The following is a 15,809-nucleotide window of genomic DNA, read 5'->3' as shown; positions in this document are numbered from 1 at the left end:
AGAGGGAGAAGACCAGCCAGTGGCACGAAGGATGACGGCGGTGATGGTAATGATGACGATGATCGATGTGTGTCGATCGTAACGGGGAAAAAAAATGACAACAGCGGCCTCCTGAGTTGCGCAACCATAATGACCGATCACGGCGACGGTGAATTCTTTATTTCGTGCGCGCGAGCCCCGCTATGCCGCTAAGCTGTGGTAGTAGTTTTGAGCCTCCCCCGTTTCCTCGCGGCTTGATACGTGTCTGCAGGGCACATTAAGAATGGATGGAGCACCCTCTGCGGGCTTGTCACAACCCCGTCCGTCTCTGCACTGTCAGAGTTAATAATTAAAGGCGCGAAGAGCAGCGCACCAGAGGAAAAAATGAACTTGCACCTCGCTGGAGAGCACGCATCACCGAAGGAAACAGAAGAGGGGGGGGGGAAGTCGCCCAGCATGCAAGCAAAAGCATCTCAGCGTGAGAACTGATAACATAAAACAGGCAATCAAAGGCAGCGAGACAAATGAACAAACACGCTCATCCACTACTAGCTGCTTTCATGTCAACGTTTGCTCAGCCCCGAAGAACAACTTACTACGATACACGCACCGCTGCAGCGCAACTCAACCGCGCTAATTGTTCACGGTATAAATTGGAAGGAAAATAAAATTGTTACGCTGCAATTTACAAAATATATATATCCATTTAGTGATAAACAATCTCTGTCCTTATTCATCGCAAATAAAGTTTTAAATACCGGGCTTATCACCACCACCTCTGGGGTAATGAGATGGATTTTTTTAGATCAGCAAAGTGGTGTGTTTACAGCAGGTGTCTATATTGGTTTACAGGGCAGACAAAAAGTTTCACGAACAGTAATCACCGACTCCCAGTGTAGACACTATAAATGTTATGTATTTAGAGTTATTTTTTACTGCAGATCTTGCAGATATACAAAAAAAACACAATTTTAATTGCAAGTTTCTATTGTGTGCATGCAAAAGCATTTCAATTGTCTTGACTTCGTTTTCAATTTGAACCTCGTTTTGCATTCCAATTGATGGATTTTAAAATGAATGCATTTTACGTTACTATTGATTCAAACGCAAAACAAATTCTCTGTTAAATTAAAAATAGTTTAATCTAATATCACGTTTTATTCTCACATTGGTATATACACGCTGTGGCTCTTGGGATAATTTTCAAGATTAAGCGTTAAGAATTGTCGATATTAACCGCACTCTTAAAAACACTTTGGGAAAAAGCCCCATCCATCGAAAGTAAAAGTGTGAATGGTCATAAACTTTTTTTAGAAAATCTCCCGCAAATACACACATTATGAAAATCAATTGCATGTGCCAATCCACCCACTGAAATGGTTCTAAAATAAACCATGGTTTTTGACACTCAAAACAAACACATCTGTAATGAAAACTCATTTCTTCAGAATCGCTTTTTGTGTTTAGTTTGTGGTCATTTCCCCGCACCTCCAATTAGCACGATTGGCTACGTACGGTGTGAAAGTTCAAAATACGTACATACAAACGGCTGAAAAAATCCAAAAACCGATTTACTTCCATTTTGCATCAACAAATCGGGCCAGAAATCTGACACTTTAAAAACTTGAAGATAAAACTATTTGCATAAGGAATTTAGTAACTCATAGGAAAATGCCTGACTGCAGGGCACATGTGATCGCAAGCTCACCCACAGGGCACCCACACATCTCAGAGCCAAATGCCACCTGCCACAAAAGGCGCAAGAGGCTCTCATTTTTCTTTTCCTGTAAATGCGCGTAGCCTCCTGTGCGACTGTATCTTGCGCTGCCGAATTGGCATCCGCTACATCCGCAGCGGATGCCAACGTGGCAAGGGCAGCATCGCCGCTGCAGCTGCCACGCGTTGGTTGCGCGGGCAGACGAGCGGCAGGGCATGAGTAAATTTGGACGCACGCAGCCATGAATTCAACTGCAAGGAACTCATGCCATAGGCAACGCTGCACCATACTTGGGCGATTCATGAAACGCACTTCTGTAAGGAGCTTCTAGTCGGGAATCTGAACGTTATGTATGTTTACATGGAAATGCAAATGTTTGCATACATCCGTATTATGAAACATTTGATCGAAATGGAATCTAAAAAAAAGCTACACACTAGCTCACCGTATACTACATACCAAATTTCGTGCAATAGGTTTATTGTAAATCAACATTTAGCCCTCCCAAGTATCGGGCGGTGTAATTTGCATCGTAGTAGAGTTGATCTGCGTCAACCGTAACGAATGCCACGTAACATTTTGCTTATTCATGAGTGGAAATCGACGGAACCTCAAGTGTGATGAAAAGCCCTTTGCGGGGGAAGATGCGTCACGTTGGCATGGGAAGCCAACAGTTGTGGCGCATATGAAAAAAGATACGCTGGGATGCACTTTGCCAGATGGCAATTGATTAGCACCATGGAAGACTCTTGGTCATAGAGGGGGGGGTCAGACTTTGCATCTCAGTCCAATGTTTTAACTCATCATTCTTTTTCGACCTGACATTTATGGTAAAGTTTAACTGTTATTTTTACATTGTCCCTGAAACAAAAAAATGTGAAATTATAGAGATATTAACCCACAAAAAGCCTGACTGAGTCTCAAGTAACTTTTTTTTTTCTTTCAAGAGAGATCCTTCTTGGGTCTTGTTTTGTGGCAGTCCGTTTAAGCGGTTCAAATTATTATTATAGAGCCCCTATTTTTTCATTAAAATTTCCGTTAAACTGTCATAGCAACCTCCGCTATCTTTAGTGGACACTGTGGTCTTGGCTACACGGGAACGCAAATAAACTTGGTTTCTCAAGTGGAGTCATGGTTCATTGGATAAGGAGTGCCTAAAAATTTTATTTATCAATATATGCCCAAGATTTTAGTCTGAGATAATTTTGGTTAAAATATTGTAAGCGGTAAATTGCAAACGGGTGCGACCAAAAAGCTGCATCTCAAATTAACGTTCATATTTTTTTTTGGGGGGGGGAAATTAATAACATTGGTAAAAACGCATTATCTTTAAGAATATGATTTTTAAAAAATGTTTTGAGCATGAAGTAGCCCGCACAGTGCCCTTTTGAAGTAATTTACCATTTGGTTAGTATAGCCTCTAATATTTCAGGCAAAACCTAATAAGATTTTCAGGTGAAATTGACGAAATTAGTTCAAAACCTAAGAATGCCATTCCCAACTTATATCAATTTAGGCTATATTAATTCTGTATAAATATTCTATATTTTTTTAAAGGATGGCCAAAACCAAGATGGCAAGATTTAAAAACCCAACAGTTTTACAGACAACGGGATACTTTTTCGTTTGCAAAATAGCCATAATTCAGACTAATAATTTTACGCTCTTTAGACATAAAAAATGGGCAACATGTACGTGCCATTTTTGTTGCACGAGTGCATTCGTAAGCATTCACTAGCCTATGCTTTCCGTCCGACGGCCGCTCATTTAAAAAAAATCGGATATTTTGCGAAGAACATGGCGGCGTCTCCATCTTCGGCAATGAAGCAGACGCCCGCCGTAGTTTTTGAAAAATGAGAACCGAAAGAGCGACCGTCAAGATGGGAACGGTGCCCTTGGAATGTCGAAGTTGTGGAGCATCGCGCAAGCGCCGTTTGCTTGAAATACCTTGCAAAGAAGTGCGTGCTTAAGTTTGCGAGCAATTTCCTTGACATCGCCCGTTACTTGTCACATGCATTGTGTGACACATACATGAAGGGGGGGGGGGGGAGTAACGAAATCACGAGAGATTAACAAAAATACATTTATGTGTCCTGTTCTATAAAATAACTTCGAACTATATAGAAACTCTCAAACTAGAATGACCGGCTTGAACTCATGAGAGGCAAATCCGCACGGATTGCATAATGTGTACAGCGAGGGAAACAAGTATTTGATCCCCTGCTGATTTTGTACGTTTGCCCACTGACAAAGAAATGATCAGTCTATAATTTTAATGGTAGGTTTATTTAAACAGGGAGAGACAGAAAAGCAACAACAAAATCCAGAAAAACGCATGTCAAAAATGTTATAAATTGATTTGCATTTTAACGAGGGAAATAAGTATTTGACCCCTCTGCAAAACATGACTTAGTACTTGGTGGCAAAACCCTTGTTGGCAATCACAGAGGTCAGACGTTTCTTGTAGTTGGCCACCAGGTTTGCACACATCTCAGGAGGGATTTTGTCCCACTCCTCTGTGCAGATCTTCTCCAAGTCATTAAGGTTTCGAGGCTGACGTTTGGCAACTCGAACCTTCAGCTCCCTCCACAGATTTTCTATGGGATTAAGGTCTGGAGACTGGCTAGGCCACTCCAGGACCTTAATGTGCTTCTTCTTGAGCCACTCCTTTGTTGCCTTGGCCGTGTGTTTTGGGTCATTGTCATGCTGGAATACCCATCCACGACCCATTTTCAATGCCCTGGCTGAGGGAAGGAGGTTCTCGCCCAAGAATTGACGGTACATGGCCCCATCCATCGTCCCTTTGATGCGGTGAAGTTGTCCTGTCCCCTTAGCAGAAAAACACCCCCAAAGCATAATGTTTCCATCTCCATGTTTGACGGTGGGGATGGTGTTCTTGGGGTCATAGGCAGCATTCTTCCTCCTCCAAACACGGCGAGTTGAGTTGATGCCAAAGAGCTCCATTTTGGTCTCATCTGATCACAACACTTTTACCCAGTTGTCCTCTAAATCATTATAGATGTTCATTGGCAAACTTCAGACGGGCATGTATATGTGCTTTCTTGAGCAGGGGGACCTTGCGGGTGCTGCAGGATTTCAGTCCTTCACGGCATTGTGTGTTACCAATTGTTTTCTTGGTGACTATGGTCCCAGCTGCTTTGAGATCATTGACAAGATCCTCCCGTGCAGTTCTGGGCTGATTCTTCACCGTTCTCATGATCATTGCAACTCCACGAGGTGAGATCTTGTATGGAGCCCCAGGCCGAAGGAGATTGCCAGTTGTTTTGTGTTTCTTCCATTTGCGAATAATAGCACCAACTGTTGTCACCTTCTCACCAAGCTGCTTGGCAATGGTCTTGTAGCCCAATCCAGCCTTGTGTAGGTCTACAATCTTGTCCCTGACATCCTTGGAGAGCTCTTTGGTCTTGGCCATGGTGGAGAGTTTGGAATCTGATTGTTTGCTTCTGTGGACAGGTGTCTTTTATACAGGTAACAAGCTGAGATTAGGAGCACTCCCTTTAAGAGTGTGCTCCTAATCTCAGCTTGTTACCTGTATAAAAGACACCTGGGAGCCAGAAATCTTTCTGATTGAGAGGGGGTCAAATACTCATTTCCCTCATTAAAATGCAAATCAATTTATAACATTTTTGACATGCGTTTTTCTGGATTTTTATTATTGTTATTCTGTCTCTCACTGTTCAAATAAACCTACCATTAAATTTATAGACGGATCATTTCTTTTCAGTGGGCAAACGTACAAAATCAGCAGGGGGTCAAATACTTTTTTCCCTCACTATTGCATTCAACTACTCATTGAATGCAATTTAATGCAATATTCCAACTTTCATGCAAACATGAGAAAAAATGTATATACGTACAAAGTATATGCAATATCTACACACAAAGTCACACCCATTCAGCATTTACATGCACTTACACAGCATGCAAATACAAACCGCTGAACAAACTGTGCACGCGTGTTTGCATGCATATGGAAATGGTGTTGTGGTATTACACACTTTACCGATAGGGTATAGATTATGGCCAAAGAGTGCATGCTGTGCGCTTACACTGTATACTGCATCGGACACACGTGGAAGATTATTTTATCATTTCAATAATACAAATTATTCAAACCCCCTGTGGTTCATCGATTGCTGGATGAAGGCCTCTGCATGCTGTGTTGGCATTTGGGGTTGTTTAACCATATTTTTACCACGCTGATCTGTGCCAGAAAAGTGGGGGGGGGTGCCCAGGACCAGTACAGACATCAAGCATAACCGATGCCAGCCGTGGCTGGGAAAAGAACACCACCACTCCACTCAGCCCCTTAAATACAGGTGCAAATAATGTGCCCTTTTGCATTGGCGCACGTCATCGGCACAGAATACAGCATACCACAGCACTGACTGGAAATAAGTGTAGCGGTGGATTCTGTAGCAGATGAATAAGTGCGATAATGCAGATGTAATCTGTGCACGTGCCCATTAGGAACAAGCATTAAATATTCTAGAGCTGTAAAAAAAATACGAGGTCGCACAAAACACAAAGAACCGATTCGTGCACGCGATAGCGGTGCGTTTTCGGACGGCACGACCGCGCGGCAAGCTCGAAACGCTGACGAGAAATCGTAACGACACAGCAGTAAGCATCGCTCATGGAGCGTGGGCACACGCTCTGCGATCGACGCACGTTCACAAGGACAGAATGAAACGGCGCCGCTCGCGGTTTGCGCGTCACGGCTGGCCAGTCGGAGTTTATCGACGCGCGGGCGCGCGCCGTTCGCGCGCGTTCAGCGAGGCTCAGAAATTCGCAGCGTCCACCTCTAAATTACAACGAGTGTTTTAACGCGTGAAGTAGGAGACGCTTCTTCGAGAAGGAAACGTGCGGTCGGGAAAGACAACGGTGGGGTGTCCTCCAGATTGTTGCCTTGAAGCCAATTCACTGCCTGGACGCACTAATCAGGAGCATGGCTCTCTCTTTCTGGCTGCCGGTGGCGTTACATGCAATGCTGGATGTTGGACTCTGCAACGACTGTCGCGCTATAAGGCTTTATTTAATTATTTAGCAATTGTTAGAAATGTATATTTAAATGTATTTGTCACTTCTCGTGTTGTAAGGCAGCGGTGTGTTCATATTTTCGAGAATATTGGTTGTATTGCACATCACGGTCAGAAGCCAGATATGGTACTGAATTGGGAACCATTACACTACTGACAAGGCATTTATATCCGTTCTCTTAATGATTAATTTCATTTTTTTTTAAATCTTCCCTTCAGCATTAGCGGTTACTGATATTTTCGGGACCTCCTCAAACACTAACCTAAAACCAATTTTTATAATAAACAGAGTACCTTTTTGGACGGTGTTTGCATCAACAACAAAAAAACCCCACCCCACTTTCATTGGTTTAGTGGGTGACTCATGGGTGCCCCAGCCGCCTGTAATCACAAACTGCCCAACAACCTCTTGCCTAATCAGCCCAGTAAACATCTGGGAGAAATGCAGACCTTCAACTCTAAAGCAACCCCACAGACCAACCGAGCTGATATCGGCGGAAGCATTCGCCAACATTAATGAATTGTTTATTCTTGATGCCAACTCCAGGCTGTGTCGACAGATTTCGATCCCGATTAAAGCGGGAACAATTATCCGTCAGTTCCTTTTGGTACATGGGACCACATCGCTCTCACATCTGGTAATTAACACTACTAAGGCTTGGCCTTTACCACAATATCTAAAGGAAAACAAACCTAACACGAACAAAGTATTTAAATTCGATAAATACTTCAGTTTTAAAGTGGTCACCATTGACTGGGCAGTTGTTGAGTTAACATTGCAGGGCAGAGGCACGACATGGCTACGTTAAGTGCCGCCCGTTGCCGAAGTTGGCGGGACAATGCGAGCGCCTTAACGCGGCGCGGATGTCCTTGGGAGAGATAGCGCCATGTACGTAACCCGCCAATGCTCGATACGGAAATAATAAGCGCCATCACGTTTCAGAGAGAAAAGCTGCGTATGGAGGTTATACCTTTTGTATTACTTCGTACATTCTTCCTCACGTGGGCCAGAAAGGCACTGTAACAAATGTTTGTAAATAAAAATAAACGGGGGGGGGGGGGTGTATTTGTCCTAAATATTGCCATATCGCAAATACAAAATAAAAGGCAACAATAAAATCGAATATGAAATGTCCTCTCTACTAATTAGCATTTACTTTCTTATTAAATAAAGAATTACACTTTTACTTATTTTAATATAAATGCGTGATATATAACAGTAATAAGCAATGAACTACGTTTTGTTACTTCTCTTTTAAAGGGGGAACCGAATTGATTTATCGAATTAGAATTTTCTTCATGGAAGCTCCTTTGCAAGTAACAAAATATGAGAATAGGTTATCCCCTTTTTTCTGGCAACAAAACAGGTGTCAAGATGTTACAACACCAAACTGAAACCTGTTACAAGGAATCATGTCTGCATTAATCACAATACTTGTCGTCAGAATGCAAACAAAAAAACATCCTCTGACAGTATATGCATTGCCCTTGAAACCGATTGGTCCACACCAGAGACAGCTTTCTCTTGAGCCTCGTCTCAAACGGTGTCAGACCAGATAGACGCTAAAAAAGTGTACAGCACAAAGACTTTTTTCTTAGAAAATTGCTGCAGCGGATCAAAAATTCCTACGGTCGTTTTTTACCTTTAGCGTATTTACTGGGCGCTACGGTTCCATCTCTCGCTCTCTTCGAGCGACCACTGCAGGGAGATCCACTCCGCGACGCAATAAAATGCGCGCATTTATAAAGCGTGCGGCAATGCCGTTTACTCGAAACCATGTGCACAGCATTACGTGAGTGCGGCGCCCAACTCGGCACATGGGGTAGGTATTGGTGCGCGTTGAGAAGAAAGCAGTGCCAGCAGCAGAGGACCGTACGCGGGTACGGGGTCTCGTCGACTCGCGAGCGGATTTTAGCGGAAATGCCGTCCGCACGGAATCGCTTCGTGTTGGCAGCGGCATCGATTTTCGCCGCCGTGGACAAATGACGAAACTGCTCGCGAATGCCCTTCCAAATGTGTTTCATTGGACATTGTGAAAGCAAATCTTCTGAAAATCGATACCCACTAATTCTTAACAGGAATTTAGATTTTTTTTTTATATATATAGAAATGGGTTACGATTTTAGTTTGAGAAATTTTTTGCAAAAGCGTCGCTGCATTTACAGTTCGCCGAGGATCGCTGCATTTTACGTAATCTGTAAGCAGAATTTCGATGATTTTTTTGGCGTCTTGTAGTGAGAGCATTACTTAATACATTTCTGCTAACTGCTAACTGAAAAAAAATCAGCGACACATCTCAGAACTACAATATGAAGGAAAACAACGCGTGGAACCATTTCACGGCTTTGTACGTGTGGTCACAAGTTTTTTTTTTTTTCCCAGCATTGCCACGTTTTGTGCATAATTAATACGAGCTCTATTAATGCGCAATCTGCTTATCCGCAATTAGAAAATAACGTTTTAAAGTAAAAATCGTTGATAAGAATGTTCAGATTTAGTTTCGCAACCACTGCCTCTGCTACTACCTTGTGAGGTTTTCGGGGGTATGTGCCGTCGCGGCCTCCGGGCAAGTTATCGGGTTTTGCTCCGCGAGCTGTTCGGCACGATGTCCGACGTTTCGCTCCACTCGCTCTGGTCGATTCTTGGAGGAGCAAAATATTCAAAACACAACCCGGGAGACATCGTTCGCATTTGTTTTTTTTCCTCCAACTTCGGGCATTGCGTTGTTTTTGGGCCGTGGGCGAGCGAGGAAATGAGCGGATAGGAGAGACAAGCGAGCGGGCGGACGAGCGAGCGAGCGAGCCGCGATCGTACACACGCATTTCTCCGCTGGCGCTAATGTGCAGTCGCGGCGCTGACCGGACGGACCATCGACCTGTCGGGACGCGCAGGTGAATGAGGAGTAATTGTCGCCGGACGTCCAGGGAAGTCGGAGCGGCGTGACGAACAGCGCTTAACGCGCCCCAACACAGCGATTTATCAACGTCCGTTAAACAAAATATACAAACAAACAATCCTACAATACATTTCCGCCTACTGAATTATCATGCAACTTTCACGGCGACAATATAGATAGTGTGTATATGTGTTGTGCGAAAACTGTATATAGATGTATACTGTGCGGAACAAGTTTTTCATGGATGTAATTTGATTCTTCATAAAATTTTGAAGTAAGATTTTTGCATAAAAAACGTGTAAGTGGATGGGTACAAAGTCTACAATTCGGAAATATGTTTCTATCAAAAGCATTTTCTTAAAATGATTCCAAACTCCTCTTACGTTTTGCTGTAAACTCAATCAGTTTTATCATTCACTGCCAAGATACAACGTTTGGCACACACATATATATGCACTTGTAAAATACAAAACAAAAGCGTATAATTGCAAAATGTCTACTTTTTAATGACAATTTACCTTTAAAAATTACAACCATTAAAAAAAAAACCTTACTTGTGCTGCTAAGAAAGCATCCAACTGCACAGAAAATATAACGATGTTGAAAAAATACTCGCGCACGCATACACACAAGACTTGAGCGAAAAGATTACAGACCATGGCGCAAAAATGTAAATTCACAAAGTTCGAGCGCTGCATAGACCGTACACATTAGCGCTTTTTTTCCCCGTAGGGTAGAGGACATCATTACGGAAGGCAGCGAATCTGTTCGCGAGACAGGCGGCTTGCAGTTGTAAGTCTTTTGTTGGTTTTGCCCAGGAGGACGGCAGGTAAAGACGTGGCCCCCAACTAACAGCTCCCGACAGAATCCCCTGGGCCACTCGCTCGGGCCGAAGGGGAGTCCCAGCGAGTGCGGGGCTAAGGGGGTCATCCCCGATCGACCTGATGACCGGGGCGAAAAAAACCCCCCTCTCTCTGTTTGTCTCCCACAATGAGGAAAAACAAGCGGCGCGGACTGCCCGCTCCGCTGCTCTGCAAGAGTTTTCTATCGCGTCGTCGACCTGCTTTCCCCCGTCGGGATGTTAGAAAATTGCATCAAAATGTAAAATATCGTAAAATTCGACAAAATGAGGTTCCCCCCCCCCCCCCCCCTCCCACTGCGCACGGTAATACGAGCGGACACGTTTCATGCAAGTTGCCATCGTGCGTATTTGTTGTCGTCGTGATATGCGACATAACTCCGCAAATTGCTCAATAGTATTTTCCTAAACCTCTGACATCCAAAATAACGTTTCATTATTTGATATTTGTTTGACCGCGGTATTGCAGTGATATTGCAGCGTTAACATTCGCGCTGGAATCATGAGCCGTGAGTTTTAATTCACATTTAAAAATAATTCCAAAAGAAGGAGAATACAAAAAAGAAAACCCCAAGCCACGGCACATTTGGCGAAACACTCGCTGAAATATCCGCGGCGGCAAGTGCCCGTTGTCAATCGTCAAGGGAGGAAAAAACTAAACAAGAGATAAAAATGTTTGTGAAGTGGTCAAGATTTAAGAAGGCTATTTCCTCTGCTTGCTCCCCACTCACCTTCCATCCGGCTCCGAGGAGCAGCCCGCTGCCCGGATGAAGAAACAGGAAACCATTGGCCAGAGCACTGTTTTTCCTGCCAAGTTCCGCAAAGCCCAAAACGTTCATGGCTCCTCTGCCCGAGAGCCCAGGCTGGTCCTTCTCCTGCTCCATTTGTGGTTCAAGCGCCGGAGATAAACAACTTTTTGTCGTTCCCGCCGCTGACATTCGGGGGTGGGGGGGGCGCTCGATAGCAAAAAAGTGACGTTAAATTAAAGGAAGCATTGCGGAGGCAGCGGCGGACGTGGAGGCGACGGCGGCGACGATGGACTACGACTGGGGACTGCGCCTCCTGGGCGGACGGCGCGAGTGGAGCGGCGCGCGCGAGCACGCTTGTGCGTCGGGCCGAGCCTCACGCGCGCTCCACATGGACGTCTCCGGCGCGGCGGTGACACGCCCGCATCACGAGCCGTCCCGAGCCCAACGCTCCCCTATTGTCCCAAGCGCCCCTGCTATCCAAACAAGGACGCTACCGACGGTGGCGAGGTCAGGGCTTTTCTGCCGCGATGGAGTGTGCACATTTTTTTTTGTCTACACTTGGCGTTGCATGTAGAGGCAGGCCGAACCCCGAGGAAATTATGACGTCGCGCAACAAAGTGACAACCCTGATTGGCAATTTAAGCACCTGATTTGTTACCTATTTAAACGGCTCGGTCGTTAACGTCACGCGCAGCTTAAAGAAACGTTTCCGTTTAACAAAAAAATCAATTTCAAGTGCTATTTTGCATCGCTTGCAAATGAATTATGCAAATAATAGATGGGGCAGAGTTAGCGCAGTGGAGTGGGCGGAGGAGGAGGAAGAGGCGGGGGGGTGGGATCTAAAATCACGTTGTAATTTGCAAATAAAAACTCCGCAAAAATGGTGAGAATGCCGGAACAGAACTGAGAGCATTATTTATGATAACTCGTGTACAAAGTGTGCATTAATCAGCGTGTAAAGATTCTCTTTTCGGGAATGTTATTCTCATGTGACAATGCACTGACAGAAAAACTATGTTTTATAAAGTACTTTAACAATCCTTGAATTTTTAATGCAATACTAGCACATTTAAAACAAATTGTGCTAAAATACACACACGCGTTTGTACATGTGATTTTAAATATGTTAACGTGAGGAAAAGGCTTTGTTGATCACATCCAAACTTAACATGTCAACACGGCTGTATTCCAAGAACTACGTTACATGTTAAAAAATATTTCCTGCATTCAAATATGGAATAAAATGTAAAAATTCTTCGCTTTTAAAATACACATACGTTTCCACGCGGGAAATATTCGCCTCGTAATTCTGACGCAGTACCACCACCACCAGACGAAACGAAATGAAATGCAATAATTAAAAATTCATTTCGGATAAATAAATAACCGGTGCGAGGGGGACCCTGCACAAGTGACAGGCAAATTGTTGTGCCGGAGATGTCTCACGAGGGCAGGGGGGGCCCCTCGCCACCCCGTCCCGATGTCACCGCAGCACAACCCCCCCGGACGACACGGCACAGCCGAGCGGCGGCGAGTCGAAGATCCCCTCCGTTTCAATGCGGCAACTGTTCACGCACAAAAATCCCCCGTGTAGCCTTAACAAGGGGGCCGTTGGGGCAAGTGCTGCTAGCAAGCACCTATGAAGGCCGGAACGGCACACGAGGGAGTGTGGGTGGCCAGCACCACGCCCGGCCGCCTTTGTCTCCCCAATGGCGATGTTTACACACCGCACCAGGTACTCATTTGAGCCAGAGTCGACCTAGGGGAGGTCCATGACCGGTTCAGATAACCGTCACCTGTGTTGGCTGTCAGCGGGGATCGAACCTGGGTCCGCTAGGTTCGTAGCGCAGCAACCGCTCCCCACGTTCACACACACACACACACACGCGTGCGCAGCGTCCACCAAACCTAAGGGCGTTTGCATGGACCTGGCGGTGGTCACAAAAACATGTCGTCGTCCCCCCCCCCCCCAGAAAAAAAAAACGGCACCGCTTCCCACAACGCATGCAACAGTTCGGACGATTGTTTAAGTCGGATGATGATGATGTTGATGTCACACGATGGATGGTTTTGCTGGGATGGACCGGCGATCGGCCGTACAACCCCCCGCGGGTGGGGAGGCCGCAGTACGGACACTCCTCTCTCCGGCTTTGCCCTCGCACGAGCGAAAAGGAACGTTTTGTGAGTGGCCAGCGGCCACTCGGACGCGTCTCCCCGGGCTCAAGACTCGGCCTCGACTCGAATGGCGCAATGTTCTTTTTTAAAGTCTTCCCCCGGACACTTTTACTGGCCCCAATCGTCTGAGGCACATGGGTGGAGCCCTGTTTGCTTAAATGAAAAAGAATTTAAGAAGAAAAAAAAATGACATAAGGAGTACAAAAAAAATCCTACGTTTTTTGGGGAATTTTGCCGATGTTAGAACAAAACGGTATCATACTCCTGTATTTTTGTTGTTTCTGTTCTGATGTAACAGAAAAAATGAAGATGACTACATGAAAAAAATAATTGTATGACGAATTTGCTAAATTGTGTGAAAAATAGCGGTGGATTGCATTCATAAAATACGGGTATTATTTGTACCCAAGCAAACCGAATGTTTATCTTTTCATGCTTTCATCTGCAGTGTTGACAGCACAAAAGGACAATGATATAGTTTTAAGTAAATACTTTCCTAATTACACCATTATAATTTAATGCAATTTTAAACACAACCTGTTCCAACTGATCAAAGCAGCAAAATTAACATTTGTTTTGAATTAAACACCTTGAATTTAACATTCAATAATTTCTTGCCTGCATAGTTGTATTTGACAGCATTTCCACGCACATTTAGATAGATTACATCAGGTGCATGCCGTGAATTTATAGACAACTCCACAGACGCAAAAAAAGGCATACGTGCTGCTGCACAAGCACTCTCAACGTAAGAGCAAACGCGAAACAAACTTACAGATTACTCACCAAAATGTCCATAAAATTACGTCCGTAAAGGATATCCATTTACACGTAACAAAAGTGAACACTGGCAATTAAGAGCGCGGTATTTTGGTTCGGCAGAGGTTTTTCCGCCACCCCCCCCCCCCCCGACAATAAAGTTGTTGGCTGGAGGCGCGCACGTGAACGAGACAGACAAGCTTTACAAACAGCTGCTCGCCGTCCGAGTGAGGCGGCGTCCGAGTCGCCAACTTTGGAGGGCCTTTGCTGCGCCGGGGAAATTAGCCATGTCAAAGCGTTAATGAATATTAATCTTGTATTTGTGGCGGCCGTGAGTGATCTGCGCGGGGCTGCCCGTCCATCAGGGATGCGACGTGGCAGACAATTATTTCTGAGTGACAGGCGGTGGAGCATGCCGGCATGGGGAGGAGGAGGCGGCGCTGACAGGGCGGCGAGACCGGCGGGCCAAGATGCACACCCCCCCCCACCACCGCGGCCACCCCCCTCCACCCTCCAATTTTTCGCCCGCCGGGGAGCACGCAGCCCACATGAACACACTTCTAATGAAGCCACCGGCATTAAATATGAAACAGGGAAAACGTTGGATACATTAATCAAACCCAAGACAACGCCCACAGCCGACATCCGCTTATTCTGATAAAAACTCACGGGGTCGGGGGTCAGCTGCCGTGGAGATTGTATAAATCTTCTCTCGTAAAAGGGATCAATCTTTGTTTCCAACTCGGCATAATGAGCTGCATGACAATGACAGGAAGATGAAGCTTTTTTTAATGAGTGCATTTTCTTTCTCTCAAACACTTGTCCTTGGGGTTTGTGGCATTGTTGTTTTTTTAACTTTCTTACATGACCCTACAGAACCGCGATCACTTGTCCACTCTTAAGAGCTCATGGGAAAAAAAAACGCACCTGGTGACTCCATCTGACCCTACGACACTGCTTCTATAATAAAGCAAAAAGAGAGAGAAAGATCAAGATGAACTGAAACGATCTCAGAGAGCTTGATATATATTTAAAAAGGTTTTTGTACTATGGCCACCTTGATAATGTGGACATCGTTTCATACCTTAAACTATATTTTTTAACGATATTTTAGTCAGAATTTGTATTGCCTACGTGCCACCCCCCCCACGGCCGTATCCAAAATGGACAGCGACGATATTGAGGAAGAAATATCATTAACCGCCAACAACTGTGGCAATGATGGCTCAAGAAAAGAGAACCGTCGTGGAAATTTGTTTGGGCTCCGTCGCAGCTAATGAGCCGGTGGGAAAGGACACCCGGATGACCACGGCCGATAAAAAAAAATTGACGAAAAGAGAAGAAATGCAAGCGCGGGGGAATTCGGATAAATTCCGGGACAGTGCCGGCATTCCGTCAACTGGACCCCCCCCCCCTACACATGAGAGTTGTCAGAAAACCAAACTGGCTCATTTGCTTCGTAACGATCAGGGGAGAATTCCGATTGCGTAGGTGTAGTTTGTTTCAGAACGAACAGACCCATACACGGCTCCGCCTGCGCATGGCTAAACACCAGATATTTTACACCGCTATATTGGTTACCAAGAGCAATTTAGTTGCAATGAAAAATAATGC

At 45.0% G+C, this 15,809-nt stretch overlaps 1 protein-coding gene across 16 annotated transcripts in view; it reads right to left on the bottom strand.

Moving 5' to 3' along the window:
- The window catches only part of LOC116940279 (transcription factor 7-like 2), a 161,772-nt gene that overhangs the window by 46,134 nt on the left and 99,829 nt on the right, over positions 1 to 15,809 (bottom strand). The window contains exon 1 of one of the 16 annotated variants that reach the window (XM_076065698.1): positions 11,244 to 13,136. The exons of the other annotated variants lie outside the window; for them this stretch is intronic. Within the exon in view, the coding sequence (XP_075921813.1) occupies positions 11,244 to 11,450 (207 nt within the window). The 5' untranslated portion in view covers positions 11,451 to 13,136. Of the gene's footprint in view, positions 1 to 11,243; positions 13,137 to 15,809 lie in introns of those variants that run through there. 16 annotated transcript variants of the gene reach the window in all.

This window comes from Petromyzon marinus, chromosome 8 (assembly GCF_048934315.1).
Source record: "Petromyzon marinus isolate PM22_M1 ecotype Great Lakes invasive population chromosome 8, UKy_Petmar_22M1.pri1.0, whole genome shotgun sequence".
Lineage (NCBI taxonomy): Eukaryota > Metazoa > Chordata > Hyperoartia > Petromyzontiformes > Petromyzontidae > Petromyzon > Petromyzon marinus.
This window is presented reverse-complemented; position numbering and strand designations above follow the sequence as displayed.